This window comes from Bidens hawaiensis, unplaced genomic scaffold (assembly GCF_021521415.1).
Source record: "Bidens hawaiensis isolate Kalapana, Puna unplaced genomic scaffold, B.hawaiensis_p1.1 tig00000055_1, whole genome shotgun sequence".
Lineage (NCBI taxonomy): Eukaryota > Viridiplantae > Streptophyta > Magnoliopsida > Asterales > Asteraceae > Bidens > Bidens hawaiensis.
This window is the reverse complement of record NW_027491016.1, coordinates 2140996-2168007: the sequence shown is the minus strand read 5'-3', so window position 1 is coordinate 2168007 and position 27012 is coordinate 2140996. Positions and strand designations below refer to the sequence as shown.

At 35.1% G+C, this 27012-nt stretch overlaps 5 protein-coding genes across 5 annotated transcripts; 4 read left to right on the top strand and 1 right to left on the bottom strand.

The window, feature by feature from the left end:
• The first annotated feature begins 1417 nt into the window (after nucleotides 1-1417).
• On the top strand, nucleotides 1418-5480 carry LOC143635029 (GRF1-interacting factor 1-like). The gene is made up of 4 exons (XM_077102964.1): nucleotides 1418-1501; nucleotides 3497-3573; nucleotides 4893-4977; nucleotides 5057-5480. Exons 1-4 carry the CDS (start codon nucleotides 1418-1420, stop codon nucleotides 5411-5413), a joined length of 603 nt encoding a protein of 200 aa, XP_076959079.1. The 3' UTR covers nucleotides 5414-5480.
• Nucleotides 5481-7300: 1820 nt separating this feature from the next.
• LOC143623846 (homeobox-DDT domain protein RLT3-like) lies at nucleotides 7301-12609 on the top strand. Its single transcript, XM_077094679.1, has 15 exons — nucleotides 7301-7415; nucleotides 8567-8625; nucleotides 8708-9004; nucleotides 9090-9143; nucleotides 9227-9443; nucleotides 9529-9629; nucleotides 9747-9833; nucleotides 9973-10104; nucleotides 10183-10323; nucleotides 10392-10514; nucleotides 10587-10967; nucleotides 11061-11444; nucleotides 11523-12122; nucleotides 12202-12306; nucleotides 12382-12609. The coding sequence occupies exons 1-15, from the start codon at nucleotides 7301-7303 to the stop codon at nucleotides 12601-12603; spliced, it is 3018 nt and encodes a 1005-aa protein (XP_076950794.1). The 3' UTR covers nucleotides 12604-12609.
• Nucleotides 12610-13038: 429 nt separating this feature from the next.
• On the bottom strand, nucleotides 13039-15996 carry LOC143634944 (SWR1 complex subunit 2-like). The gene is made up of 11 exons (XM_077102902.1): nucleotides 15921-15996; nucleotides 15759-15828; nucleotides 15098-15169; nucleotides 14957-15000; nucleotides 14097-14403; nucleotides 13942-14017; nucleotides 13746-13865; nucleotides 13591-13659; nucleotides 13464-13506; nucleotides 13321-13386; nucleotides 13039-13234 (listed from the first exon to the last, which is right to left on the bottom strand). Exons 1-11 carry the CDS (start codon nucleotides 15983-15985, stop codon nucleotides 13039-13041), a joined length of 1128 nt encoding a protein of 375 aa, XP_076959017.1. The 5' UTR covers nucleotides 15986-15996.
• A 2922-nt stretch (nucleotides 15997-18918) lies between these two features.
• On the top strand, nucleotides 18919-22198 carry LOC143634850 (uncharacterized). The gene is made up of 4 exons (XM_077102848.1): nucleotides 18919-19254; nucleotides 19791-19922; nucleotides 20008-20124; nucleotides 21716-22198. The coding sequence occupies exons 1-4, from the start codon at nucleotides 18985-18987 to the stop codon at nucleotides 22055-22057; spliced, it is 861 nt and encodes a 286-aa protein (XP_076958963.1). The 5' UTR covers nucleotides 18919-18984; the 3' UTR covers nucleotides 22058-22198.
• A 1568-nt stretch (nucleotides 22199-23766) lies between these two features.
• LOC143623771 (uncharacterized) lies at nucleotides 23767-26972 on the top strand. Its single transcript, XM_077094635.1, has 2 exons — nucleotides 23767-26437; nucleotides 26508-26972. The coding sequence occupies exons 1-2, from the start codon at nucleotides 23767-23769 to the stop codon at nucleotides 26906-26908; spliced, it is 3072 nt and encodes a 1023-aa protein (XP_076950750.1). The 3' UTR covers nucleotides 26909-26972.
• Nucleotides 26973-27012: the final 40 nt, after the last annotated feature.

Sequence of the window (27012 nt, the reverse complement as noted above, 5' to 3'; positions counted from 1 at the left end):
AATAATTTGGACTTTACCGACATTATTTCCCCAAATCTCGTCTTTTACCTGACTTTCTTTCAAAATCTCGTCTTTATTTTATCTTTCCCCAATGCGTCTTGACAGTCCAAATTATAAAATCTTTTGAGGAAAAAAGGTTTATTTTGGGACTTCTCCCTCTAAAAGGGGCTATTTTGAAAATTTTCCTAATTAATAATCAATAACACAAATAAAGTTCAAAAGAATAAAATATAAAATTTTTGAGAAAATATACATGTTTGATGTGTTCTAGTCTGACTAAATGAATTTTTTTATATACGAGTTGAAGCGTCATAATGAATCGTTGCAAACATTCATGAAAAGGCATGACATGTAATAGTTATAACCAACAAATATAAAGCACCATCATTTGAGAAGCACCATCAATAGCTGCAATTTATCCTTGTTAACACTTATTGGTCAGTTGCAACCGATAACACTTGCGATTGAAGATTTTGTTACGGCTAATGCGCAATTATCTCTTGATTAGATGTCATTGTTTTTGATGAATTCCTCCTACTTTGTCAAGGTTTGTTCAAACTGATCATAAATTTATCAGAATGAAGCAAATCGATCCAACGAAGTTGATCATTAATTTTACCATCAACCAATGCAATCGCACTTAGGGGCGTTGCCTTGGACCCACAAGATGTCAACCCTTGGCACCGCTAGAGCACCACCCAGCTGCTACAGAAGCGTTGCCCCCTTTAAACCCCTTGTGGTTTAGAGGCATTGCACGCCCCCATTCAACCTTAGAGGCTCCTTACTATCAAAGTCAAAATAAGATTAAACGAGCGTGTACTTCACACTACCTAACTCGTATCAATATTTTTTAAGATTTGCGTTTTATTCACATGTAGATCATACCATCCACGATAGATCGAAGAAACTAAATTCTAAAAAGACATAGATTAAAAATTTTATAATCAATAATTTAATATATACAATCCAACTATTAACAATTAACAAAACTTTACATATTGCAAAATATTTGAATTGGATATATTTGTTTGTTTGTTTGTTTGTTTGTTTGTCTAGTGTTACTAAATAGGAATTATACATTCATGAGTTGCACTTATATATATATCATGTTCATATCAACAGCATTAAAAGTGAGAGAAACCCTAATATGTATCTGTGTCACCCTGACCACTCATCCTACTACACCACCAGCTGCATATATAGCCAAATATTGTAGTACACTGAGCTCACAAAAGCCTGCTGCCTTTTTTGTTTTCTCTACTTTTAACCTTCATCGATCTATCCATCGAATCAACACTTCATTCTGCCATTAATCTCTCTGTGCTAGCTTCAAGGCCATTTAACAACAAGCTACCTGGTTTCTTTGCATTGTGGAGCCCCATATAATTTCATCTTTGCCATTAATATTATTATTATTATGCAGCAGCAGCACCTGATGCAGATGCAGCCCATGATGGCAGCTTATTATCCCACCAACGTCACTACTGATCATATTCAACAGGTTTCAATTCCTTCATCCCTCACATGTTTACAGTCTTTATATACAACCTTTAACTTTTGTTTACAGAATTACAGCCTTTATTGATCTTTTTATATATGATGATTTGTTTTGGCTTTTGCCTGCTTGTTTTCTCATCTGCAACAAGTTTTTCTTTTCTCTAATTATTTTTCATTATTGTACACTTGTACTATATACTAAAGTCATGATCTTGCATGATCTACTCATTTATGAAACGTCTTTTTTATAAGTTTAACGTAGGTGGGGCACGCGCGGCTCCATGTCTTAATTGTCCGTTTGACCGGTCAACTCCCCCTTTTTTTTTATTGTGACTCAAACATGCATCTACTCCTGATCCTAAACTACAGTGCATGTGCTATATACGCAATGCCAGGATTTAAACCTTGGTTTTCTTTCTAAAAGGTAAGAGCTAGCCTTTACCATTCAGCCAAGGCTAGAAAGCACAGAAGGCTGATGATGAGTAATCGAGATGGATATTCTAATATTTATTTTTAATTTGCTTAACTAGAGTGGGAGAATAAAGTCTTTGACCTTTGCATATTTTTGTGTTTCTATGTTAACCGGCACATAAAACAAGATTTTGAACCCAACCCAAAGGTGTTGTGACATGACCATAGGTGTATTATTTTGAAATAAGGGTTCCAAATACTGTTTATTTTAATTATAAATTAAGTTTTTAGTTATTAATTTGTAGCTAGGATTTTTTATGAAAAAAACGTACCCTTGTAATATTAACATCTCTAAAAAAAATAATAATAAAATAAAATTCTTTGAAGAGGTCGAAAGACAACAGACCTGCAGACCTGCTAGCAATCATTGAGATGCTTTCATGTTCACAAGAAGAAAATCTTTCATTTTTAAATATATTATTTTATGGAGTGTCGTTTTTAAAGATTAAATTTCAGTTCCGGTCAGTGAATTCTTTTTCGTGATTTTATGAAGTATCTGTTTTTTTCTTTCTTTATGTTATTTTTAACGGTGGAACCCTCATTACTCGAATGTTAACTGTCTATGCTGATTTTAATATTCCTGACTCACCCAGAAAAACTCCATGACCACTATATTTTAAATCGGTTTCGTACACATTTTTTTTTGTATGTGAAAGATATATGTATATTTTATAGTATCTTTGGGAATTAAATCTACATGTCGAGGTTTAGGGAATAATATACGGTGTTACCGAAGATTCTTTATTCGCATCAATATTTGTGCTTGTGTGTTTCGATTTGTTCCATTATTCTTTTATCGTCTTTTGTGATCTTGTTAGCACAGATTTCACATGGGTCCTACAAGAGACATCCATACACCCATCAATACGTCACGTAGCTATACGGTGGGTCATACGGGGCCCAATATGCCCCGTATAACTCTATACGGGGCGTATTGGTGGGTGTTTTTAGTAAAAATGAGGTGTCTCTAGAAAACCCCCTTCACATTATGCAAAAAAGATTATTATATGTTTTATATTCGCAATAATATTATATTTACTTTGTTTTGTTTTTTTTCCCTTTATTTTTCACGTTACAACTTACAATTTAGTAATTAGTGGGGATGATATATGTGTAGCATGTAATGTATGTTGTTAGCAAAACCATATAAACCTTGCATTTTTCTAATTTAAAATGTTTAAAATCAATAGAAAATGCTTATATTTCTCACACAAGAAATTCAGAAAATAAATACGAAGAAACTAGTTTAATATTGTATGTTTGCGTATGTAACCAGTAGGTGAACTGAACAGTACAAGATAAAAAAGAACGTTTATACAAATTAAATTGATAGTTGTTTATATATAATTATATATACATAATCTACGCATATAAATTTACATGTAAAATTGATCCTTTTTTCTCATTAACAATTTAATATTTTGTAATGGTTTTACCTAGAGTTGGATACAATATATAATCTAGATTTTTGGTTTGGTTTTGCGGTTTTGAGTATATGGCTTTAGTTTTCCTTGGTTTACAAGTGCAGTATTTGGATGAAAACAAGTCGTTGATCTTGAAGATCGTTGAGAGCCAAAACTCAGGGAAAATGGCGGAGTGTGCCGAGTGAGTATTTCTATTTTGACCCTCTTTTGCTCCTTTTGATTTAACTTCTACCAATTCAACAGGAGATTTTGTCAAATGTGTTATGCCTACGTCTACCGTCGTGTCTTAAAAGTGATTATGTATTATATATTTTTTTTCGAAAGGATCGTGGATTATATATTTATTTGCAAGACAAATTTCATTTACTTTTAAAAGTTTAAGTCACACGTAATTTGCTTGTTTAAGAGACTTTATCTTTGTCACTAATTAGTCACCAATCCAGGACGATTATTTTATTATATAAATATAGAGTCAAATAATCAGTCTAGGAATTGTCTAAAGAAAACTTAGGTAGTGTTTGTTATGGAGGAATGGAAGGTGGAATGTAATAAGCCATTCCAAAAGGATGGAAAAAAACATGTTTGGTTACCATGCATGAATGGAATGGATCATTCCAAATGGAATGAAACTCCTTCCATTTTTAGGATTTTCATTTGGGTATGGGTGTTTTTTTTTCATTCCTTCAAGGAATGAAAAAGTCAAAAAGTCAACATTATTATTACTATTATAAAATTATAATTATTTTCTAATGGAATGAAACTCCTTCCATTTTTAGGATTTTCATTTGGGTATGGGTGTTTTTTTTTCATTCCTTCAAGGAATGAAAAAGTCAAAAAGTCAACATTATTATTACTATTATAAAATTATAATTATATTATTATTATTATTATTTTCTAATTATAGTTATTATATTATCATTATCGTTTTGTATATTATAATATAACTATTATTATAGTAGAACTATTACTACATCATCAATATATTTTATTTTTAAATTAGATGAGTTAATATTTCCTAAAAATACTTATTATGAATATTCATTTATTATTAATATTATTTATTTATTTTTATTATTATTACTAATAAAAATATTAATAATGATAAAGTGATTAATCATTCCATTCTTACATGGTAATCAAACATGACAATGGAATGGTAATGATCCATTTCATTCCTTTTTTCATTCCATTACCACGTCCATTCCATTCCCTCATCTATTCTATTACCCCGTACCAAACATACCTAGTTCAATATCCAATTATTTAGAGTTCTTCATAATGTAAATCCCCAAGTGATAAACTATATCAAACAACTCTTGGTGGACAAACTTTATGACGAGCCAACATAACTTGAAAGAATTAGGCGGTAATAAACTAAATTTGGCTTGTGTCGATGCAAACCGTTCTCCTTGACCAACTCTTGGTGACGGTAAATTTGGCTTATGTGCCAAAGACATATTTTACCGATATCTGGTGGCTCAAACTGGTTTATAATGGCAGATATCAGGCAAAGCTTCAGAGGAACCTTATGTACCTTGCTGCCATTGCTGATTCTCAGCCTCAATTACCTACTCTTCATTCTCAGGTACAATTAGCTTATCGTTTTCGAATCACACTCTTAAATCAACAATCAAAAATTAAATAGTTGTAAATTTATGACTCAGTATCCACAAGGTGGGATGATGCAGCAACCCGGAGGTCACTACATGCAACAACAACAACAACAACAAGCGCAACAAATGTCACCACAAACACTAATGTCAGCACGTTCGATGATGTACAGACAACAGCAGCACTCATCACTGCAACAGCAGCACGCGATGCTAGGCATGAATTCGGGCAGTGGAACCAGTGGGCTTCATATGCTACAGACCGACAACAGCAACGCTGCGGCCAGTGGGACACACCTAGGTGGAGGGTTCCCTGATTTTGGTCGCAAGCAGGATATTGGAGGAGGTGGCTCGAGTAGTGCAGATGGTGGCGAGACGCTTTACTTGAAATCTCCTGATAAAGGTAACTGAAACTTGTAAGAGTGTTTGTGTTAGGAGATGGTTTGGTTTGCATGTTATGAACTTTGTGGTAGCTTGTAGTGTTTTTAAACGTTTATGGAAGTTGATGTTTTGGGTATTTGTTGTCTGGTTGACTTCGCAACTCGTGATGTTCGCGTTCTTAATGTTCGTGGTTCGGATTATCGGATCATGTTATTAGGGTATTCACACACACGAAACTGAACACAAACTAAAAAAACAATAAACACACACGAGGATTTAACGTGGGTGGGTCTAAACTGACCTACACGACGAGTGGCAACTAGATATTGTTTATTAACTGATCGACAACGATTACAAGTACATGACATCGTATATATAGAGAGAGACTAATTTAAGATTTATAACTTACTAGCTTAGCCCACCGTGACACAACACTAAGACCTCTATTGACTCCATCCTTGAGGACAAGGATCCTTAATGGGATGGATTGTTACGTGCAACTTTACCATGTAGTCTACCATGTTGTGTCATGTTGCTCTTTAGTTATCTGTGAATCATGAAGTCATATAGTAGTTGAGTTAATGGTTAGCGATTTCCCTTTTGTTAGTAGGGATGCATTTCTTTATTTCCTCTCTTTATAAGGCTATTTTATTCTCATTCATAATTTTGTTTTAGTATAAAGGTTGAATCCTCTTTTACTTCTATTCTTTCTGTTTTATTGCTTCTTTATAGTTTGATACACATCAAATATACTCATTAACACTTTTAATAACTATATATATATAATATCAATAATATAAGTTTTTAATATATTACTTACACTAATTTTAATATTTATAAATATAACATATAGATGTATTTGAGGAAACTTGTTCGGATAATTAGGTTAGTTTCACTTAATCTCACACGCGTCACAAACGATACATTTTTCTGAAATTATATTTGTTTCCTATCAAAGAGTATATTGTTTTTTTCCCCTTGCGGTTTACGTACCATAACCGTTTCATCCTAAAATGAAACTTTTGGACGAATCAATCCCTAATGTTTTTTGTTTTTTTTTCTTTTGTGGTTTTGGCCTTTAACCTAACACCACCCATTATCTATCATTTAGATTGGCACATGCGAATGATCTTTTGTTTTAAGTTTTGAACCTAATGTTGTGTAACTAATCGATCAACAACCCCAGGTGCGAATATGTGGTTCACTATCATTCAACAAACTAAACCCAACATTGTACAAAACCGATTGATAAGCCATTTACTTAATCAATGGGCAAAATCCCAATGAGCGATCAAACCCCTAGGAACATGCCGATCTAAAAGGAAAATAATGAATGAAGTTAGCCTAAGGGCCAAAACCACAAACAAATTTAAAATTAGAGGTCCATTCATCCAATGGTTTTATTTTAAGCTGAAATAGTTAGGAGACAAAAACAATTTCAGCAATGGCCAAAGAAACAATTTCCTCCATACCAAATTCAACTTCTTTTAATTATTATTTGAGTTAATTACACTAATCCGCCCTGCGTTTTACATGAATTGCACGTATATTCCCCACATTTCTAAAATTTCATGATGTTACGTGATTAATAGTGTATGTATGTTTCACGGGATCACATTTAACTCCTTTCTTTCTAGTAACATATAAAAATATATTTAAGCATACTCATTTGAGTAATCAAGTTAGTATCACTTATCTGAGACCCGTCACAACTTATTTTAGGAAGGATTGGAAGAAAATAATATTAGAAAAAATAAATAAAAAAAAACGTATGAGAAAATATCACGACAAAACCCAAAACCCTGCTACACAAGTACTGTATTTCACACAGTGAGTGAACCTGTAATCAACATGAATATTAACTCGCCATTGACGAATCAACCTTCTGCTAGTTATTATTAATCTCAATTTCTCGAGATGCCGAACAAGAGGAAGCATCATGATTATATACTGAGGAAAGACGAGCCTCCACTCGGTGTGGAGTTTGATCGTCTTCCTTCTAATGCTTTCCAATTATGTGACGTCAAAGCTGGTAATTGTAATTATTTTATTTTTATTTAGTTTAGTGATTCATCTGTGCGCAGAAGGATTTAATTGTTTCTAGAGATACCGTTGTCAATCTGTTTCGACATATATATTGTATCATGAGATCTTATTGATATTCTCATTGACCTAAAATCGATAATTAGAGTAGTTGTGAGTTGTTTTTTCAAGCTCGGGCTAGCTTGTTTGTTATTTAATAATAATTAATTTCTATATGTTTTTAATTATTAGTTTTTATATATGTATTGAGAAAAACCTTAAATGAGCCTAAGCTCGGCTGCAAAGTGTGAAATTAAAACACAGAAGAGCAAAATAGGCAAAACTTGAAAATACACAAGGCTCGATGAGCCTAACGAGTTTCCTATACAAGGCTCAAGCTCGGACTCGATAAATGAACGAGGTTTATTCGAGGTTCGGGCTCAGCTCGTTTCGAGCTTTTTATCAATTGGATCCCGAGTATCTCACTAGCGACTCTGCTTGTTTGCAACCCTAATCGTTATCAATTTTATTGCTGAGCACATAATATTGCCCTTTTGACTTTGTAACATGTTAAATCACTCTTGCGACTTTGAGTAGTAGAACAGTTATGCAACACTTTCTATACTGAGCATGTGATAGAAACATGAGTTTATATATCTATTTTAGGTCTGCCTAGTGATGTTCTTATGGTTCATATCTCGATATTTCTTCTGGTTTTGCTTGTTTTGGCATATGGTTTACAGTTTACGGACAGTTACAGTAGGTTATAGATGGATTTAGTGAAATGATTATATCTTTTTAGGAATCAGCAGCAGTATGAATGAAATATTTTGAAGCGCTTGTCATGGTTGTATGGACACTGATTATGATGACTGGATATCATTTAATTATGATTCATCTTAAAGAAACCTGTCTTTTGGACAGTGTTTTGATAAAAAGAGTGTGTGTGAAATGAAGAAAACCTGAAGGAAATGACTATAGGAATAGGAATTCATGTTTGTAGTAAACACTTGAATGATGTCCCTGTTACTCTGTTAGATATGACATCCACTTCACTTTACATTCTTGCCTCATGAGTTGTGTTATCTATTTCACTTTATTATTGTTTGTGCTGAGTTTTTCATATATGTGGTTGTGTAATTATATAATTGTTCTAACCAGATTCAGGGACGTCTCATCGTGCTTGCCAAGAAAAACAAAGAGCGCTTAAAAGGCAAAAGGTGTATATTATTATGTTTGCCTAACAATCTGTTTTTGTTGTAGTTGCGATCCATTGACACTATATTGCTTATTATTATACAGACTTCTAAGACTACCAGTAGCGAGGACCCAGTTGCACCTCAAGGTAGTGCTTCATTTAAACATGGTATGGGAAAAGGTTTGATGACAGTACAGAGACTTACAAACCAAGAGGGTAATTCAGTCAAGAAACATGGTATGGGAAAAGGACTAATGACAATTCAGCGATTAACAAATCCTGGTGCTCAAAACCTCTCAACATGTGTTGACAATCACCATGGAGATTTTTCTCCACCTTCTGCATCTCCGAAACCACCTACCCAACGAAAAAAGAAGTCCAAAAAGCAACAAACTGTAGCGGTTTGTCTTTACTTCGTTGATCTTTTCATACGAATAAGTGATTTTTGATCAAATATGAAAATGTATGGCGGTAATTCATTTGCAGAGGAGGTTAGTAAACAAAGTACAAGAGAAGAAGTCTTCAATTAGAAGTAAAAAGGTATTATTAATGTATATGAAAGCATCTGCTAAATGGGTCTGGATTTATTGCTGATTTTTTTGTTTTTCTGTTAAATTTTGAAGGTGATATGTGAACAAGTTGAAATGAAAAGGCAAACACGTAGGGAAACATGTGAAATTGCTATGGTGGGAGCTAGAAGTGAAGAAGACCAAAGTCAATATGCTATGCTTGGAGATGATGAGGAGCTGGAACTAAGAGAACTGCAAGAAACATCAAATCCACTGGCATGTTGTGCTCATGGCGCGATTAATAGGTTGCATGGTTGTTCCCTTTGCAAAGGTCTGGCTCATGTATATGTGTTATTATTATTTTTTTTCAATTTGTTATAATGTAAAGGTAATTGTTGATTTAAATATGGCTGTAGATTTGCTGGCAAAGTTTCCTCCGAATTCAGTTGGAATGAAGCAACCCTTTCATATGCAACCATGGGATTCTTCTCCACAACTTGTCAAAAAACTATTTAAGGTACATGTCAGGTCATTCAGTTGTAATATTCATTGTTGCTTTGGCAATTGGCATACATCAGATGCTTATGTAAACATACTCATGGATATTAAATTATTTTCTGACTCTTGTTGGCAGATATTTCATTTTGTTAGCACTTATGCTGTAATAATCGGTATCCAGTCCTTCACACTTGATGAGTTTGCGCAAGCATTTAGTGACAAGGTTAGTGACTATTTTCAATCCAAGTTTATATATGTTAGAATTTCCATTTAAATTGTTTAGGTTCAGTTAATCACCATTCACCATATCAACTAAAGACCTTTGCTTTCTAGTAAATATTTTTCATTTCTTGTTTTTTCAGGATTCTCTATTGCTTGGGAAACTTAATATAGTCCTTTTGAAGGTTCTTCTCGCTGATGTTGAGAAGGAACTGGATAGTGGAATGGTATCTCATATATGCAAAAATGTTAAGTATCGAGGGTTGCTTGAATCAGTAAGTATCATTAACCCTTAGCCTTCTAATTGGTAATCTATTAGTTTTTAAAATCTACTTAAAAATCTCTGTTCGCAGGTTGAACGTGAAGACACTGTTTTAAAATTATGGAAGAAAACATTGAACTCCCTAACATGGATAGAGATATTTCGCCAGGTGTCAGTTGCAGCTGGATTTGGTTCAAAACGTGACAAATCACCTAAGGAGCCTCTCAACAAGGTAGTTAAATTCAGAAAATTTCCATGCTCGCTTTATAAAGGCCTAAAAAGTTTTAAGTTGATTAACAGGAAGCTGCTTTGATGGCTAGTTATGGTTTAAGCCCGGGAATTCTGAAGGGTGAATTATTCAGTATATTATCATTGCAGGGGAGTATGGGCATGAAAGTAACTGAATTGGCTGCATATTCATCAGTAAGTAAGTTTGACATATATCCATGAAATTTGGTAATGTTTTGTCTAATAATTTCATATTCTTTTGTGAAGATTGTTGGATTGAAGCTTGCAACTACAACAGATAAAGTAGAGCAACTGATAAGCTCAATGCTGTCAAGTGATATAACTTTGTTTGAAAAAATATCATTCTCTGCATATCGTCTTCGTAAAAACTCCATTCTTAAGAATGACGAGGATGATCAATCTGATCTTGAAGATTATGGTAGTGTTGATGATGATCCCAAGAATCTTATTAGAAACAAGGATGATATTTCATTTGTAAACTCTGAAATTGATGAGAGTCAACCTGGAGAAATGTGGCTATTGGGACTAATGGAAGGTGAATATTCAGATCTAAATATTGAAGAGAAGTTGAATGCTCTATTGGCTTTGATTGATCTACTTAGAGGCAGTTCCAGTATAAGAGTGGAGGTAATTTAACTATTATAATTGTTTCAACTTTCAAGTTTTTAAGATTAGTTAATATAATTATCCATCTCATGTTGATAAACGTAAAAATCTCAGGAACCTTCATTCCGCGCTATTCCTACCGTTTATCATATTGGTTCTGGAGCAAAAATAAAAAGATCTACGGCAAGACAAGAAGTAATGTTTACTGATATTAACTGCAGCCATATGGTTAATAGTGTTGAGTCAGATACAATCATAGATATGCAGCCTGTTGATTCTTCAGGAATTATCTCAGTGATCCAAAGTGAAAAGGATGCAACAGAAGTAGAAGCTGTTGATGATTTACATCCTATGCAATCAATATATTTGGGATCAGATCGTAGGTATAATAGATACTGGCTTTTCGTGGGCCCGTGTAACACGTGTGATCCAGGCCACAAGAGGGTTTATTTTGAATCATCTGAAGATGGCCACTGGGAGGTGATTGAAACAGTAGAGGTTAACTAATTACTAATCTAATGCATAAAGTGGCCCATATGCATACTAATTTTCATTTGTAATATTTTTTAATTACAGGCTTTAACCAGCTTAGTATCGGCTTTGGACCAAAGGGGAAAACGTGAGTGTCATCTTCTTTCATCTTTAAAAAGACGGGAGGCTGTTCTTTGTGAAGCTATGTCCAGTATAGACCAACCGACAGTTTCTAATGAATCTGAAAGGAGTATTTCTAGAGATGACAGCTCATCATCAGCCGTGTCTGACGTGGACAACCTACTGGGCCTAAATAACAACCAACATGATAATCTTGCTTCAACTAGCACGGTTGTTACTCCAGTTACAAACAGAGAGCAGCCTAAACAGAAATGGTGTCGTCTTCAACAATTTGATGCTTGGTTATGGCACTCGTTTCGGTCTGCCTTAAATTCGGTTAAACACGGGAAAAAGTCCTTTCTTGATTCACTTGCTAGATGTGAAAGACGCCATGATTTATACTGGAGAGATGAGAAACATTGCAGGATTTGTCATACAACATTTGAGCTTGATTTCGATCTTGAAGAACGATATGCGATTCATGTTGCCACGTGTAGAGATGACTCAGTTCCCAATATGTTTCCGAAGCATAAAATATTTTCTTCACAGTTACAGTCACTCAAGGCTGCAGCTTACACACTTGAGGTGAGTCATAGTTAATATTTTGAGTTAACAATATATATTTTATCTGGTGCTTACCATATTTTTTTTATTTTATATTTAGTCATCGATGCCTGAGGGTGCAATGGTGGGTGCGTGGACAAAATTGGCTCATAACATATGGACTAAACGGTTAAGACGTGCCTCCACTCTAATGCAGTTGTTACAGGTACTTTGTTTATATTATACACAAAGAAATGTTTTAGACTAAAGTAGTTAACTGATGTTTTTATCTTATTGTCAGATTCTTGGTGATTTTGTGGGTTCTATTAATAAAGGATGGATGCATGAAAGTGAAAGTGAGACATCATTTGATTTTGACTGTGATTTGGATGACATAATTGCAAGCTTTGCAAGCATGCCCGAAACATCATCTGCAGTTGCATTATGGCTGGTTAAACTGGATCTCTTAATCGCTCCTCACTTAAAGAATGAAAGTGAAAAGGCAACTGGCATGTCTGGTTAACGTCGAGGCAGGAGTTACATTTTTGGTCGTTAGTTGAGATGATATCAATATTTGGCAGATAGATGGCTAATCAGTTTACAACTTTCGTTAATACTTTACATGAGTCTCGGTTTTTTGTTAGGAAACTGTATACATTTCTTTGCTGTAGCGCTTTCTAAGACCGATTAAAATAGTATTGAATGTTTTAATGTTTTATACTTCAAACAGAAAATTGTAATTCAAGTTTGAAAATAAATATACCTTTTTTAAACTGCGTGTGCAGTCGGCCGCTTGTCATTATAACACTTATGAAACATAACATCAATACATACAAATAAAATGCTCAGAGAAAATGATGAAACTATTCATCTTTAAAAATGCACTATAAAGCTCAATATCACTCGACTAATAACCCGAAACCGACAGAACCGTTTAGCACAGATTTCATTTCTGCATTTATTCCGAGTCCTCGGATTCAGAACTTGAGATTGATATTTGACGAAGGCGAGGCAAGAATCTGGGATAAGAGTTCTGTTTCCTGTTTGGATTGATTGACCTCCTCTTCTTTTTGGTAAAACCTTCGGCACGTGCCAAATCGTAAAGCATCCCCATGCTTTTTTCCTCTTTAACGCCACTAATGTCATTCGAATGCCTATACATTCAATTAAAGTAACAAGTATATGAACAACAATGCTTATGAGTTCTAACTAATTTATTAGAAAAGACTTAAAACCTTACTTTTCACGAATAATCTTAAAAGCCTCTTTTGTTGCATACGGCAAGCCTGTCTTAGGATCACGGTATCTGTTGCAGTTGACCGATTTATCAGTTTTCAAGACGGATCAACCAGAAGTGAAAACGAAAAGGGTAGTTAAGCTTACTTTGCAGGTAATCCTGTAACTACACAAACAGACTTCTCTGGATCTAAAAAAGATACAACATATAAATAAAAATTATCGGAAAAAAAAAAGAAAAAGAAAACAATTAGCAGATCATCATTTTACTCACATGGACCAGAGGACGTGCGAATCTGAGATTTAAATGACGCGCCGTTAGTAAATTCAAGGTACGAGTAACCTGAAGCGAGTGTTATCGTCAGCGTATGATATTAAACAAACCAACTTCAAGCATTTTAGAAATAGAAGTATTAAAATAGAACTTGCCATCTTTAGAAAGGTATCGTATTGTAGGGCCCGTGTAAACCGCTTTATGCACAATCGCTCTTTTTTTAACTTCTTCCTCCCTTGCTAGCACGCGTTCTAAGTTCCTTAAGTTCATAATTTCTGCAAAATTTATTCACAGTTCTATTATTTATAAACTGTAAATGTCAAGAACACATTATCTTGATTTAGAATATACCTGTTTGAGCAGCTTCTAGAAGCATGTCTTCTTGAGTCATCCTCTTCTCCTCGCCTTCTTTTTTTCTTTTTATAGGCTAAGAACACATCAACAAACAAAAGATGATAAGTGAACAAAACATTTAAAATCAATAATAAACAAAGAAGTTAATCAACCTTCATTGTTGTTTGCAATGCAGCACGTATGGCATCTCTTTCAGCTTGCCTAACAATAACCGATGTCCGCGTTGACTTTCTAGTTGTTTTCTCAACTTCTGTATCATCAGGCATGTCATTATCTTCTGGAGGTGTTGACTTTGACTGCTCGGGATTTGTTTCTTCTTCATTAGAACTGTCGGTTTCTGACTCAACCTTCCTTTTCTTCTTTGATGGTAACTGTTTTCCTGGAAACGCCAATTTATGTTTTCCTGGAAATGTTGGTTTCGGTTTTCCTGGATAAATCAATTTCTTCTTTGGTCTCTTCCTGCATGAAACTCACATCTTATACAAAAGTATATATATTCTTTTTAGTTAGGGTTGTTGAACGGGTTGTAACCCGACACGAACCAAAAACTTTGACACAAACCTGAGACACAGAGACCCAAACACGACCCGTTTGACCCAAAAGTTTTTATTTTTTTTGTTTTCACCTATTAATTCTTAAAATTTGCATTCTTACAGCAACAATAATCAAAATTTATATAAAACAATTACATTTTAATTATAAAATTTTATTTCAATTTCCTTTGTAGTTTATTAATTTAACATAAAAAACCGAACCAATTTAATTTATAACATAAAAACACGTTTTAAAAAAATATAAAATAAGAAATAAATGGGTTAAAAGGGTCAACCGTTAACCCGTCGGGTTGACCCAAAACAGACCCGTGTAGCTAAACAGGTTCGCAGACTCGACCTGAAACTGACCCGAACCCATTTATGCCAAACCCAAACCCGTTAATTTTCGTGTTAGGTTGGCATCATATCAGAAATTCACAACCCTATTTTTTAATTCATATTTAATGGAAGTTTTTAACCTGTCATCTGGTTCGTTTTCGGCTTCCTCATCTGGCTCGGGTTCCTGTAACAAAAGCAAGTAACTTGGTCATAAAATCAGCCAATCTTTATAAACATGCATTCAGAATTATGGTAAAGTAGTAAAACTGTAAAACGCATACATCTTCATCAAAGTCGCTGTCGAAAACATCTCCAGCATCCGCTTCTTCTACGTAGTTTGTGTCATCTTCTTCCTGCAACACATTTAACATTTCCTCAACATTAAGTCAAAGGAAACCCATACTTAAATAAAAAAATATATTACAAAATAACTTGCGAATTCTTTCTATAATGCAAGAAAATGAGTTTATTCAATAGGTGCTGTTCGAACAATTCTACAGGTGTTCGAGCGTATCCAACGCTGTTCTCAACTCTGAACAAGTGAATATGTTAATGCTACTTTAAGTTTAGCATTTTTATTTACTTTTTTAGTTTTCTGGATCAAATACTCGAAACCCGATAAAACCCAAACCCGAATAACCCGGGAGAGATTAGGGTCGGGTTTCGGTTCTAGACTTAAATTTCTCAAACCCGACAATCCCTACCCGAAAAACCCGAAACCCGAAAGTACAGTTGGAAGAAGATCACTGGTTTTGTAGGTAAATGCTCGAAACCCGATTAACCCAACCCGATAAAACCCAAACCCGAATAACCGGAACGAGGAAAACCCGAAAAACACCACTAGTATTGTAGGTCAAATGCTCGAAACCCGAATAACCCGAAGAAAGTAGAAGCTGAAGAACAGATAGACAGCAGTGGCTTAATGTAATAAGCAGCAGTGACCTCTTTCAAAGCATCTTGATTCCAGAACTCATCATCCTCTTCAACCTCATCATCAACCAGCTTTGTCATCCTATAATAACAACCATACAGTTCATTTTAGCAACCAGAAGACACAATGTATGCCCATAATAATAATAATAATCCAAGGAATTGAATGGTTACCATTTGCCTCTTGTTGCTCGAGAAGATCGATCGAGAAAAACAACATCTTCTTTATCAGACTCCATCAATTCAATCTCAAAACGCTCGATACCAAGAGAGCTAGATAAATTTCCGATTCAATTGTATAATAAACCCTAGTCATTTGAAATCAAGCACTTTGTCGGGTCGGGTCGGGTTGTGAAACAAGAATCGGGAATTAGAACCCTTTTGGATCCTATTATTTACGTTTTACAAACAAACCCCCTAAAATATTTCTCAAAACTTCTAGTACTTCAAAATTAATATTCTCGCATTTTTCTAATGGCGTTTGAATTTATCTTCAATATCTGACAGATCCTAGTCAACTATTTGTATTGATTTTGACGCTATGTAAAGGCATAAATCATGAATTAGTCTTGATAAAAAGTTAACTTCATCATAAATTTTAGCATTTAGTTTTGGCATGGATTAACTTTATATACTTTAGATTTTTATGTTTATCCGCTACAATTATATTCCACTCATATTGCATCCCATTGTTATTCATTATATTTGACATTTGACCCAACCACATATTGTATTTCTACACTACGAGATGGTAAGCACTGGCGTAGGGCTAGGTGGCCTCGTCCCACCTGTGTGTGTGTATATATATATATATATATATTTAAATTACTCGTTTTTTGTCATGAAAATTTTTATACATAGTGTAAGTTTACCCTTTTCCGGTTGAGAATTTGAGTACCCCCCCCCCCAAGCTTCACCACTTATCGTGAGAAACAATGAAAATCGTTCAGGAGAATACTTATAAGGTGTTAAAAAATAAAAAATCAAAACCAAACCGAATTGTGAAACTAGTTTTAGGCTTGGTTCCAAACCGTATCCGAATTATGAAATTGGTTTCGGTTCGGCTATATTCGTATAACCGAACTCAATAGAATAATAAACAAGTAACGCGTCGTCTAATTTTAGTATTTTACTACGTTTTTCTTTATCTATATCTATACTATATATAATACATAAGACATGGACAAATTAAGACACATACTTTTTAAGTAATTTGCAAGTTGTAAAGCATAAGTTATACTTTCAATAGCATGCAAGTTATGGGCAAACTTGTTCATTAAAATATATGCATAGAAATAGTACAATATTACCCCCTCAACTTTACTCAACTTTTATAAATTTAAGAAATACTTATAAATTTAAACATCCATCTTTACCTATGTATTCCTTTTGATTTTAATTGTAAACCAACTTCCCACCAACGATTTTCCAACGACCGTAACTTTTTCATACGTTAATATATTTCTTTAAAAATTGCACCATAAAAACGAGCATTTTATTGTCTTTAATTTGGGTATGGTATTACTATAGTTTTTTTCAGTTAAAAAACATTAACACGTTACGTATGGGTGTTCACAATTCGGTTTTAACGGTTTCTAAGTTAAACCGTGAGCCAAACCGTTGGTTTGAGTTTTTTTCATTATTGAAAACCGTAACTAAACCGTTAAAAATTTAAACTGAATCGTTACTAACGGTTTGGTTTCACGCACTGAGCTTCAATAATAAGTTTAAAAGTCCTGGCTGGTTTTATATGCCCGATTTTTGGTATAAATCGTAAACCAACCCGTTTGCTATGGTTTGAACTTTTAGAAACTGACTGACCAAAAGTGGTGCTTGGTTTAAACGTTTTCACGATTTCAAACGAATCTTAGAACACCTATAATTGCTACATGATTACTATGATTTTTGTAGTATCCCGCAGCATCGCGAGTGCAGCAAATATTAAATATAGATAGATAGATGCACCGTGTGTAACCTAACCACGACCCCCTCTTCTTTCCTCTTCAATCCAATCGCAAAACGATCGAGGTCGAAGAAGCCTATCGTCTCCTGACTGATTGAATCTACGATTGATTTGAAGAGGACAGGACATCGATTGTTGGGGTAAATCTATCTTTTAATTCATGATTTTTTTGCCTTCTGATCGATCTTTGTTTGTTTGCTTGTTTCAATTACTACTACTACTACTACTTGAATACGTTTAATTGAAACCCTAGCTAGAGAATCAAAATAATTGGGATTCCATATCCGTCTTCTTTTTATGCTAAATGGTATTATTGATGATTATAATCGTTCCCCACTTTAAGCATCCGCAGCAACATTATTTTGAGATTCACTTGATTAGCAATCGGACTGAAATTAGGGTTAGGGTTTTGGTTGATTGATTCCAGATCAATTGAGGAAGCTAAGGGATTGTGTGAAAAAACAGTTGCAGCACGAGAGATTTGAACTGCAGCGGATCATGATTTTCCCAACAAAATTGAAGGTTTTTGATGTCTTAGTTGTTCCAGGCTCGATATTTTTGGCAAAAACGGGTAAATTTTCACTGTTGAGCAAAAAATCAAGGGGGCGGGGCCACCTCGGGTCAAAATAAAGGTTCGCCCGTGGTTAGTAGTTGAGATTGCTAGTAGATGAAAGAGAGAAATAATAGAAAAGTAATACACTGATAGAGAACTGAGATGTGGGAGGTTTTTAGAAGTACATAATTTAGAGATAAATATCTGGGCTAACGGCAGGGCGCTAGGCGGTCTGATTCAGCAACAAAAAAGGCCCTAAACACCACGTCGGAGGGGTTAACGGCGCGTTATGGGGGGGCGGTAAGGGGTTAATGTCGGAAGGTGGTGGGCGTTAAGGGTGGTGGCCGACGTGGATGGGTTAATCCGCAACGTTCAGCCTTAGTGTACATTTATGTCTGGAGGAAAATCTTGTCTTTAGTAACACAGTGACTGTTGTAGTTCTTAATGCATAAAATTTGAATTTGATAGTGTCAAATTTTAACTATATTGAACATTTTCTAAAAGAATTTTACAGTTCTATATGAATTTGGTTTCATACTTTTGTATATGGATTCAAAATCAAACTCCATTTAACTCAGAATTAGGTCTTTTTATGTTATTTGATTGATGGAAAAATACCATATTACCTGAATTTTATTACCTGTATGTTTAACTAATCTGAAGATATTAGTATGCTTGAGATTTGCTGAGTTTGGCTTTTGTGTAATATCTAGTTTTAGGAAATGGGATCATTGCAAGAAAGTTTGAATAAGTTCAAGAAGCAACAAGAAAAATGTCAGTCAACCCTTAAAAGCATTGCAGGCTCTAAAACAAGCAATAGGCCGACAACAACAACTACTGCTTCTAGAGCTGTGCCTGCTAGCACCTTGGGGAAATCATCTGTTCCTGCTGTTAAATTCTCTAATGACACTGAGCGGTTACAACATATTAACAATGTAAGGAAGAGCCCTGTTGGAGCTCAAATCAAAAAAGTCATCCATCTGCTATTTGAGGTACATGATACTTGCCTCTTTTTGTATTTGTTTATTTGGTTCATTTATTTCTTGTTCATGATGGATTTGTTCGTGTATTGTATGGACTATGGAGAGAATTATAGAACCATGTTATCAAGCATCTGAAATTATACAGGCAATTTACTGTGTTCCATAATTTCATATTTATACAAGAAAAATAATTAGTAATGAATATACCTATTTAAAGCTCTTATTTCATATTTAATATTTTTATGAAACACAATTTATAATATATCTATTACACTCTTCTCCTTCTCACTACACTTCAAACTCTCAGAATGTAAATTAATTGAAAGTATAGATGTTATAAATATGAAAATGAGTAAATTTGATATTATGATTTATTGTTGGGTAGATATGATATTATTTATGTTTTGAGGGGTATATTGGACTTCAAAAGGTCAAACAAGGACCCCACTACCCCAGTCTTGATTTATGAAAATATTTATTAGCATATAATTGTTAAATAACCTATTGTGAAACTTCTTAAAATGTACTAACACCTATATTTACAGTCAAGGCAAGCCTTTACAGCTGAGCAAATCAATGAAGCATGTTATGTTGATGTCAAGGGTAATAGGGCCGTGTTTGAAAGTTTGGCAAAGAACCCTAAAGTTAATTATGACGGAGTGCGTTTCTCTTACAAGGTATGCTTATTTTGTCATTTGTTAATCATTTATTTTCTGCTTTTTTAAATATGAAATTAAACTTGTATCTTGGTGTTATTTACAGTCAAAACATAATGTGAGAGACCAGAAAGAACTTCTCCGGTTAATAAGGACATTTCCAGAGGGTATTGCTGTTGCTGATCTGAAAGATGCATACCCAACTGTCATGGACGATTTACAGGTAATCTCAGATATGCTTGACAGTTCTTTAATATAATTTTAAGACATTATATGCAACTAGAGATGCAAGCGAGCCCAGACATGTCTGCGTTGAGCTCGGCTTGTTTAATTTAAGAGAACTCGAGTTCTACTCATCTATTATTTATTATAATTGGTTTTGTATATACATATAAGTATTATCTTCATACATATTTTAAATTTAAATGCTTTACTTTCATTATAATTATATATTTATTATGTAGGTTGCCTTTTGCTGGTTACCCCGGGTAGCCGAGCTTTATTCGTTAGTCGTTAACAAAAAACAAAAGTTATATATATATTTTTAAATAAAACTACTATATATATATATATATAGGGCAAGTATCATAAAAAACCAATGTACTTTCTCTTTTTTCTCTCACAAAAGCCACTCTAACAAATTAGTACACATTAAAGTTACTTTAATATTAAGTCTGAACAAAATTGTGAATTTTTTTATAAAGCAACTTGGTACCGGTCCATCCAAATTGTTCCTAAAAACAGCTGTGATAAAAAATATATTTATAAATAAACAGAGAGTAAGCAAAACCACTGAATGTATCGGTTCCAGGTTGTTATAAAAATAATGTCACAATTCTGTTCAAATTTCAACATGTATGTAGGACTTTGATATGTGACAAATTGTTGAGTGGCGTTTGTTAGGGGTGTTCTTCAGGTTCGTTTTTCGGGTTTCGGGTTTTTCGGGTCGGGTGCTTCGGGTTTCAAAGTTTTAAATCTTGACCCGAAACCCAACCCAAACTCTTACGGGTTTTTCGGGTTCGGGTTTTTTCGGGTTGGGTTAATCGGGTTTCGAGTATCCTAGAAAACAAACAAACAAAAGAAAAAAAAACACAAAAAAAAAAAAAAATTAAGAACGACAATGCTAAAATTAAAACAACATATTCTTCTTTGCTTATAATAAAATAATCAAATAACAAACCAACATAGCTTGATAAAACAATTCAAAAGAAGAGTAAAACTAACTCGAGCCTTAATCATAGTCAATCGGGCGTGATTTGGTTGTTCGATTTCGGTTGCTATTAGTAATAAACGGGAAACAAAAATTAATAATAAACAATCGATCCATAATAGTTAGAATGACAACAGTCAATTAGAGCTAGATTATGATAACTTTAGTGTCTAAGACTTAGTTTATTATACATAAAAATATATTTAATTTTAAAACTAGAAGTTTATTCGGGTTTTTCGGGTTGATCCGAAACTTATAAATCAAACCCAAGAACCAACCCAAATTACTTTGGTTCGGGTTCGGGTTAGTCTTTTCTCGGGTTCGGGTTCTTCGGGTCGGGTTAGTTCGGGTTCGGGTACGGGTTTTTTCGGGTCGGGTTTCGGGTAAAAGTGACAGCCCTAGCGTTTGTAAAAGAAAAACAGAAAGAGTCTGTTTATATGGTATTTGCCTATTTTTATATGAATAACTTATAACAGGATCATTAAGGCTCTCGGGTCTAGTCAAGCTTCCATATGAAGCTCATCTTAATTTGAGCTTTAGTGTTTACCAAGAGGTCCGTCGTTTACAACAACTATGAAACTAATTATTATTTGGTGAAATTCAGGCTCTAAAAGCGGGTGGACAAATCTGGCTGCTATCAAATTTCGACTCACAGGAAGAGATAGCGTACCCAAACGACCCGAGAGTCCCGATCAATGTGGATGATGAGCTGAAAGAGTTATTCAGATCAATCGAGCTGCCACGAGACATGCTGGATATAGAGAGGGACCTACAGAAGAACGGGATGAAGCCCGCAACAAACACTGCTAAAAGGAGAGTGATGGCGCAGAATGGTAATATTCTGAACAAACCAAAACAGAAGAAAAAGAAGAAGGCTGAGATCAGTAAGAGAACCAAACTAACCAATGCTCATCTTCCCGAGCTCTTTCGGAACCTTACTGGTTAGGTCTGGTTTCAAGTTGGAGACTGTTGATATGGGTAAAAACATGTTGAACTTTCTGTTAAGTTTATAATTGCAGATTCTCTAATATTGGTGTGTTGGTTTGAAAACATCAATGTGTTTGTTTTGGCTTTAAGAAAACGTATTTTGCATCTAATATAATTTTATAACTAACCAAGTTCTGTATTCTGTATGTTATTCATGCGTAACTAGTCTTCATAACAAGTAGATTGCTTGTATGATTTATAATTCGGATTGAGCATCTCACGTGGCCAACCTATTTATTACTTTTAACATCTTTTTTAATTTTTTGGGAGGACAAACTTCATTAAAGCAGCACAACTAGCAAGTCGCTAGAGGCCAAAAACAACACAACACGGCAACTAAAAGTCTAAAACTAAAAAGTACACCAATCAATACACGACAATAACTTAACATGAATCTACTTTTAATCCAAAGAATACTTGATCTTATCTATCAATTCGGTAACCAAAATATCTTTACTAAACAAGCCGTGAAAATCACCCCATGCAACATTTTTCCTTTAGGCAAGATAGAACTTGATTAATTTTATATCGTTTTTGATATTTATATTTTCAACGACTTTTTGGTTGGTCACAAAAGTGTTTGATCTTGTAAGATTTCAACTTACATCACCATCAATTGGATGTCATAAGCTAAGGGAGACTTCTATATTCCAAGTCAAGACAACTTATAAATTATAATAACATATAAATTATAATAACATTTTCTTTTCCACAGGACCCATGTACAAATTTTCAGTGATCTACTTTGAAAGGTTGACGTTCACCTTGTATGTTTCCAGTGTATTGACAGATTATAGGAAAAATTATAAAAGTGACTATTAAAATAGTTTTTTTAATAATTTATTTATTTTTATTCTTTTTTATTCAATTTTGACTCTTCGTCTCTTTTTAAGCCTACATCTAGACAACTAAAAAATTTGAATTTGTAGGCTAAGTTTAGTCTATTTGGAGACACCTGTCATCTTATGATTGATCATCAGTCACTTTTTATGATTTTCAGTGCCCAAAAAGTGGACGGCAAAGGCTTAGCCCTGTTCGCCGACTTCACCTACATGGAGTAATCTGATTGGTTTAGAGAAAAATGTAGAGTTGTAGGCTAAAAGTCAATATTTATTTTTAAATAACTTGGTCAAACATGTCTACTTTGGTAAATTTCCCTTTAGTTTAACGCTTATTTAGCAATGACGTCAATAAAAACATTAGTAACTAAAGAAATTATTAACCCATAAACCCGGCATAACTCATATTTATTTATATAAAATACATCAACTAACCCGAACGAACTTACAATCATATCACTCAAACGCAACTGGTTTAACCTATTTATCTAAACGAGGCAATAAGTTAAATGCCCTTGTTAATATGCATGTAACAAACATAAAACAATTTAATATGCATTTCAAAAGACAACAGTTGACATTAAGTTTTCAACCATGGGCCATAACACATCATTAAAAACCAAGATATTTAAACATCTTTATTAGTGTGAAACCAGGATGCAATGTCCTGAAAGACAAACTAATCCAGTGATGTCACAATCAGTAAACAAGATTAACACAAAGCATTGATCCGGTCAAGTATCGCGTGTCACGTACTCACGTTTATAACACATGTGGTGCAAATATTAGAAACACACCGCATTCAACTCAACTACTCTTCTACAACAAAATGAGCGCCAAATGGTTCGCGGCTCTGGTGCTCTTTGCAGCGTTTTCCGTACTCTCCCACACGACGACAGCACAAAACAACCTCACCGCCGCCACGGACCGTCTAGCCTTGCTAGCGATCAAATCCATGATCAATGACCCGCAAGGTGTCATGACCTCATGGACCAACTCCAGCACTAGTTTCTGCCAATGGGAAGGCGTTACTTGCAGCCCACGCCCCCAACGAGTCACCCTTTTAGACCTCTCATCCCGAGGCTTAACCGGTACGTTGTCTCCTTCCATTGGAAACCTAACCTTTCTAAGTGAGATTTTGCTGTTTAACAACTCACTTTCCGGTGAAATCCCACCTGAAATCGGTTGTCTCTTTAGATTAGAACAACTCATTCTTAATAACAACTCGTTCACGGGAAGCATCCCGACCGCTATATCCAATTGTTCAAGCCTCCAAGCCCTTGACTTGAGTGGCAATCTTCTTGTGGGGAAGATCCCGGATGGGATCGGTTCATTAGCCAATCTAAGCTTCCTCGCCCTCCAAACAAACAGCACAAACATTTTAGAAGGCGGGATTCCATCGTTCATTGCGAATCTTACATTACTCGACACGCTTTCTCTCGGTGACTGTCAACTCGGTGGACGCATTCCCGACATATTCCACAACCTGACTAGCTTGCGAAGACTCGCGTTACCTGGAAACAACCTTGTCGGTACCATCCCGCCTTCCTTGTATAATCTTTCATCTTTAGAACAACTGATTCTAGATACTAATCGACTCACCGGTACACTGCCCGTGAACTTAGGTATAATCATGCCTAATCTTGCGGTACTTTCTTTGATGGAGAACCTATTCACGGGCCCGCTTCCACCATCCTATCTTAGTTCCCCACAACTACGAGTCATAGATGTAGCCCGAAACAATTTTTCGGGAAAACTAATGATCAATTTTCAAAGTTCGTGTAATATAATAGTCTTGTCACTAAGATCAAATAGTTTTGGAAGCGGGGAAGATGATGAAATGAAGTTTATAGACGAGCTATCAAAGTGCAGAGACTTAGAAGCATTAGATCTTGGTTACAATCAGTTAAAAGGTTCCCTACCGGAATCTGTAGGAAACTTGTCGACTAAACTATATTTTCTGAGTGTTGCTTCAAATCGATTATCCGGTGGCATTCCTTCATTGGTGGGTAATCTTTCCGGTCTAACTACATTAGAATTTTCAAGCAATCAATTCACCGGCACACTTCCGGTCACCATTGGCAATCTTAAACTTCTACAGAGGCTAAATGTTGCAGATAACTTGTTCTTGGGCAACATTCCGGATTCTTTAGGGAATCTGGCACAGATGCTTGATATGTACCTGAATTCAAATCAATTTAACGGTACAATACCGTCAAGTTTAGGGAACTGTAAAAGGTTGATAAGGTTATACCTCGATCGGAATAACCTTACCGGAGAGATACCTAGACAACTATTTGAAATATCATCACTGTCCGTTATCCTAAATTTGGGTAATAACCAATTATCGGGAGAACTTCCTACAGAGATCGGCAATCTTAGGAACTTAAACGAAATTATTGTGGCAAATAATCTATTGACTGGTGACATCCCGAGCAGCATCGGAAGTTGCAGCAGCCTGCAGAGGCTTAACATAAGCAACAATTTCTTTTCGGGATCTTTTCCAGCTTCATTGGAATCTTTACGAGGCCTCGAAAACCTTGATGTTTCACATAACAACTTTACGGGTGGGATTCCAACTTATTTGGAAGTAATTCCATTGACAAGTCTCAACTTATCTTACAACGAGTTAAGTGGCGAGGTGCCGATAAAAGGAGTTTTTGCAAACGCGAGTTCGGTTTCTGTTAATGGCAACAGTCAGGTTTGTGGCGGTGTACCAGAACTTCGGTTACCCGAGTGCCGGTCTAATAAGAAGAAAAATAAGTTGAGCCTTGCTGTTGTATTGATAATTTGCTTCGGTTCGGTTCTGTTTTTTGTAGCAATGGTGGTGCTGTTATTCGTATGTTGTACACGGAAAACCGGAGTAGAATACGATCATCCACCGGAGACTACTTCCGGGGAGTCACTAATTCAATTTTCTTATGAAGCGCTCCACAAAGCAACCGATGGGTTTTCCAACAAAAACTTCATTGGTGAAGGAAGCTTTTCATCTGTATACAAAGGCTGCCTTGATACAGAAAGTGTGACTACTGTTGCTATCAAAGTACTAAACCTACATCGTCAAGGCGGTTCCAAAAGCTTCATTTCCGAGTGTGAGGCGTTAAAAAACGCCCGACACAGGAACCTAACGAAAGTCATAACTTGTTGCAGTGGTGTTGACTTCCAAGGCAGTGAATTCAAAGCCATAGTTTATGAATTCATGCCAAATGGAAGTTTAGATAAATGGTTGCATAACCCTCAAACCGAGCTGAGTCAACTCAGTCTGGTTCAGCGAGTGTGTATTTTGTTAGATGTGGCTTACGCGCTTGATTATCTTCATTATCATGCTGGCAAGACTATTGTCCACTGTGATTTGAAACCGAGCAATATTCTTCTAGATGAAGATATGGTTGCACACGTTGGAGATTTCGGGCTTTCAAAGATTCTTCAATCTGAGTACCAATATAGATACAATAGCAGCTCGGTTGGAGTGAGAGGAACCATCGGGTATGCAGCTCCAGGTATGTTATGCTGATAAACGTTAACTCACAAAATTATTCATTCCGTGATGAATCTTAATTTTGATTGCAGAATATGGGGTCGGGAGCAAGGTGTCAAGAAATGGAGATATGTACAGTTTTGGGATATTATTACTGGAGATAATGACGCGTAAGAAGCCTACCGATGTTATGTTTGGAGAAGAGCTCAGCCTACACAGCTATGCTAAGAAAGCCATGGGTGATGGTGCGCTGGAGATCATTGATCCAGTGCTTTTAAAAGATGACAAGAAGATCGGACAGATAACCAACAAGGAAGAAACAACGGGTTATATGAATCATGAAAGGTGTTTGCGTTTGTTGCTGGAAATTGGCGTGTCGTGTTCCATGAAATCACCACAGTATAGAATGGACACGAGTAGTGTTATTCAAGAGCTCCAGTTGATAAAGGATGCTATTTTAGGGGATTCTATGGTTTTCGTGTCTTCTGTTTAAACGTGTGAACTAAACTCAAATATGAACTAAAACATGCTATATAATAAAGGTCAGAAATAATGTAATATGAAGTTAGATAAAGGTCAGAAATAATGTAATATAAT

What these genes read in the sequence shown, in the direction of transcription:
- LOC143635029 (XM_077102964.1), top strand. Translation starts at nt 1,418, where the DNA reads ATGCAGCAGCAGCACCTGATGCAGATGCAGCCCATGATGGCAGCTTAT. An exon ending in AAAATGGCGGAGTGTGCCGA is followed by an intron (nt 3,574 to 4,892) that starts GTGAGTATTTCT and finishes TTATAATGGCAG; the next exon opens with ATATCAGGCAAAGCTTCAGA. An exon ending in TACCTACTCTTCATTCTCAG is followed by an intron (nt 4,978 to 5,056) that starts GTACAATTAGCT and finishes TTTATGACTCAG; the next exon opens with TATCCACAAGGTGGGATGAT.
- LOC143623846 (XM_077094679.1), top strand. Translation starts at nt 7,301, where the DNA reads ATGCCGAACAAGAGGAAGCATCATGATTATATACTGAGGAAAGACGAG. An exon ending in TGGTTGTTCCCTTTGCAAAG is followed by an intron (nt 9,444 to 9,528) that starts GTCTGGCTCATG and finishes ATATGGCTGTAG; the next exon opens with ATTTGCTGGCAAAGTTTCCT. An exon ending in ATCGAGGGTTGCTTGAATCA is followed by an intron (nt 10,105 to 10,182) that starts GTAAGTATCATT and finishes CTCTGTTCGCAG; the next exon opens with GTTGAACGTGAAGACACTGT.
- LOC143634944 (XM_077102902.1), bottom strand. Translation starts at nt 15,985, where the DNA reads ATGGAGTCTGATAAAGAAGATGTTGTTTTTCTCGATCGATCTTCTCGA. An exon ending in CGAGCAACAAGAGGCAAATG is followed by an intron (nt 15,829 to 15,920) that starts GTAACCATTCAA and finishes TTGTTATTATAG; the next exon opens with GATGACAAAGCTGGTTGATG. An exon ending in ATCAAGATGCTTTGAAAGAG is followed by an intron (nt 15,170 to 15,758) that starts GTCACTGCTGCT and finishes AATGTGTTGCAG; the next exon opens with GAAGAAGATGACACAAACTA.
- LOC143634850 (XM_077102848.1), top strand. Translation starts at nt 18,985, where the DNA reads ATGGGATCATTGCAAGAAAGTTTGAATAAGTTCAAGAAGCAACAAGAA. An exon ending in TCATCCATCTGCTATTTGAG is followed by an intron (nt 19,255 to 19,790) that starts GTACATGATACT and finishes CTATATTTACAG; the next exon opens with TCAAGGCAAGCCTTTACAGC. An exon ending in CTGTCATGGACGATTTACAG is followed by an intron (nt 20,125 to 21,715) that starts GTAATCTCAGAT and finishes GGTGAAATTCAG; the next exon opens with GCTCTAAAAGCGGGTGGACA.
- LOC143623771 (XM_077094635.1), top strand. Translation starts at nt 23,767, where the DNA reads ATGAGCGCCAAATGGTTCGCGGCTCTGGTGCTCTTTGCAGCGTTTTCC. An exon ending in CATCGGGTATGCAGCTCCAG is followed by an intron (nt 26,438 to 26,507) that starts GTATGTTATGCT and finishes TTTTGATTGCAG; the next exon opens with AATATGGGGTCGGGAGCAAG.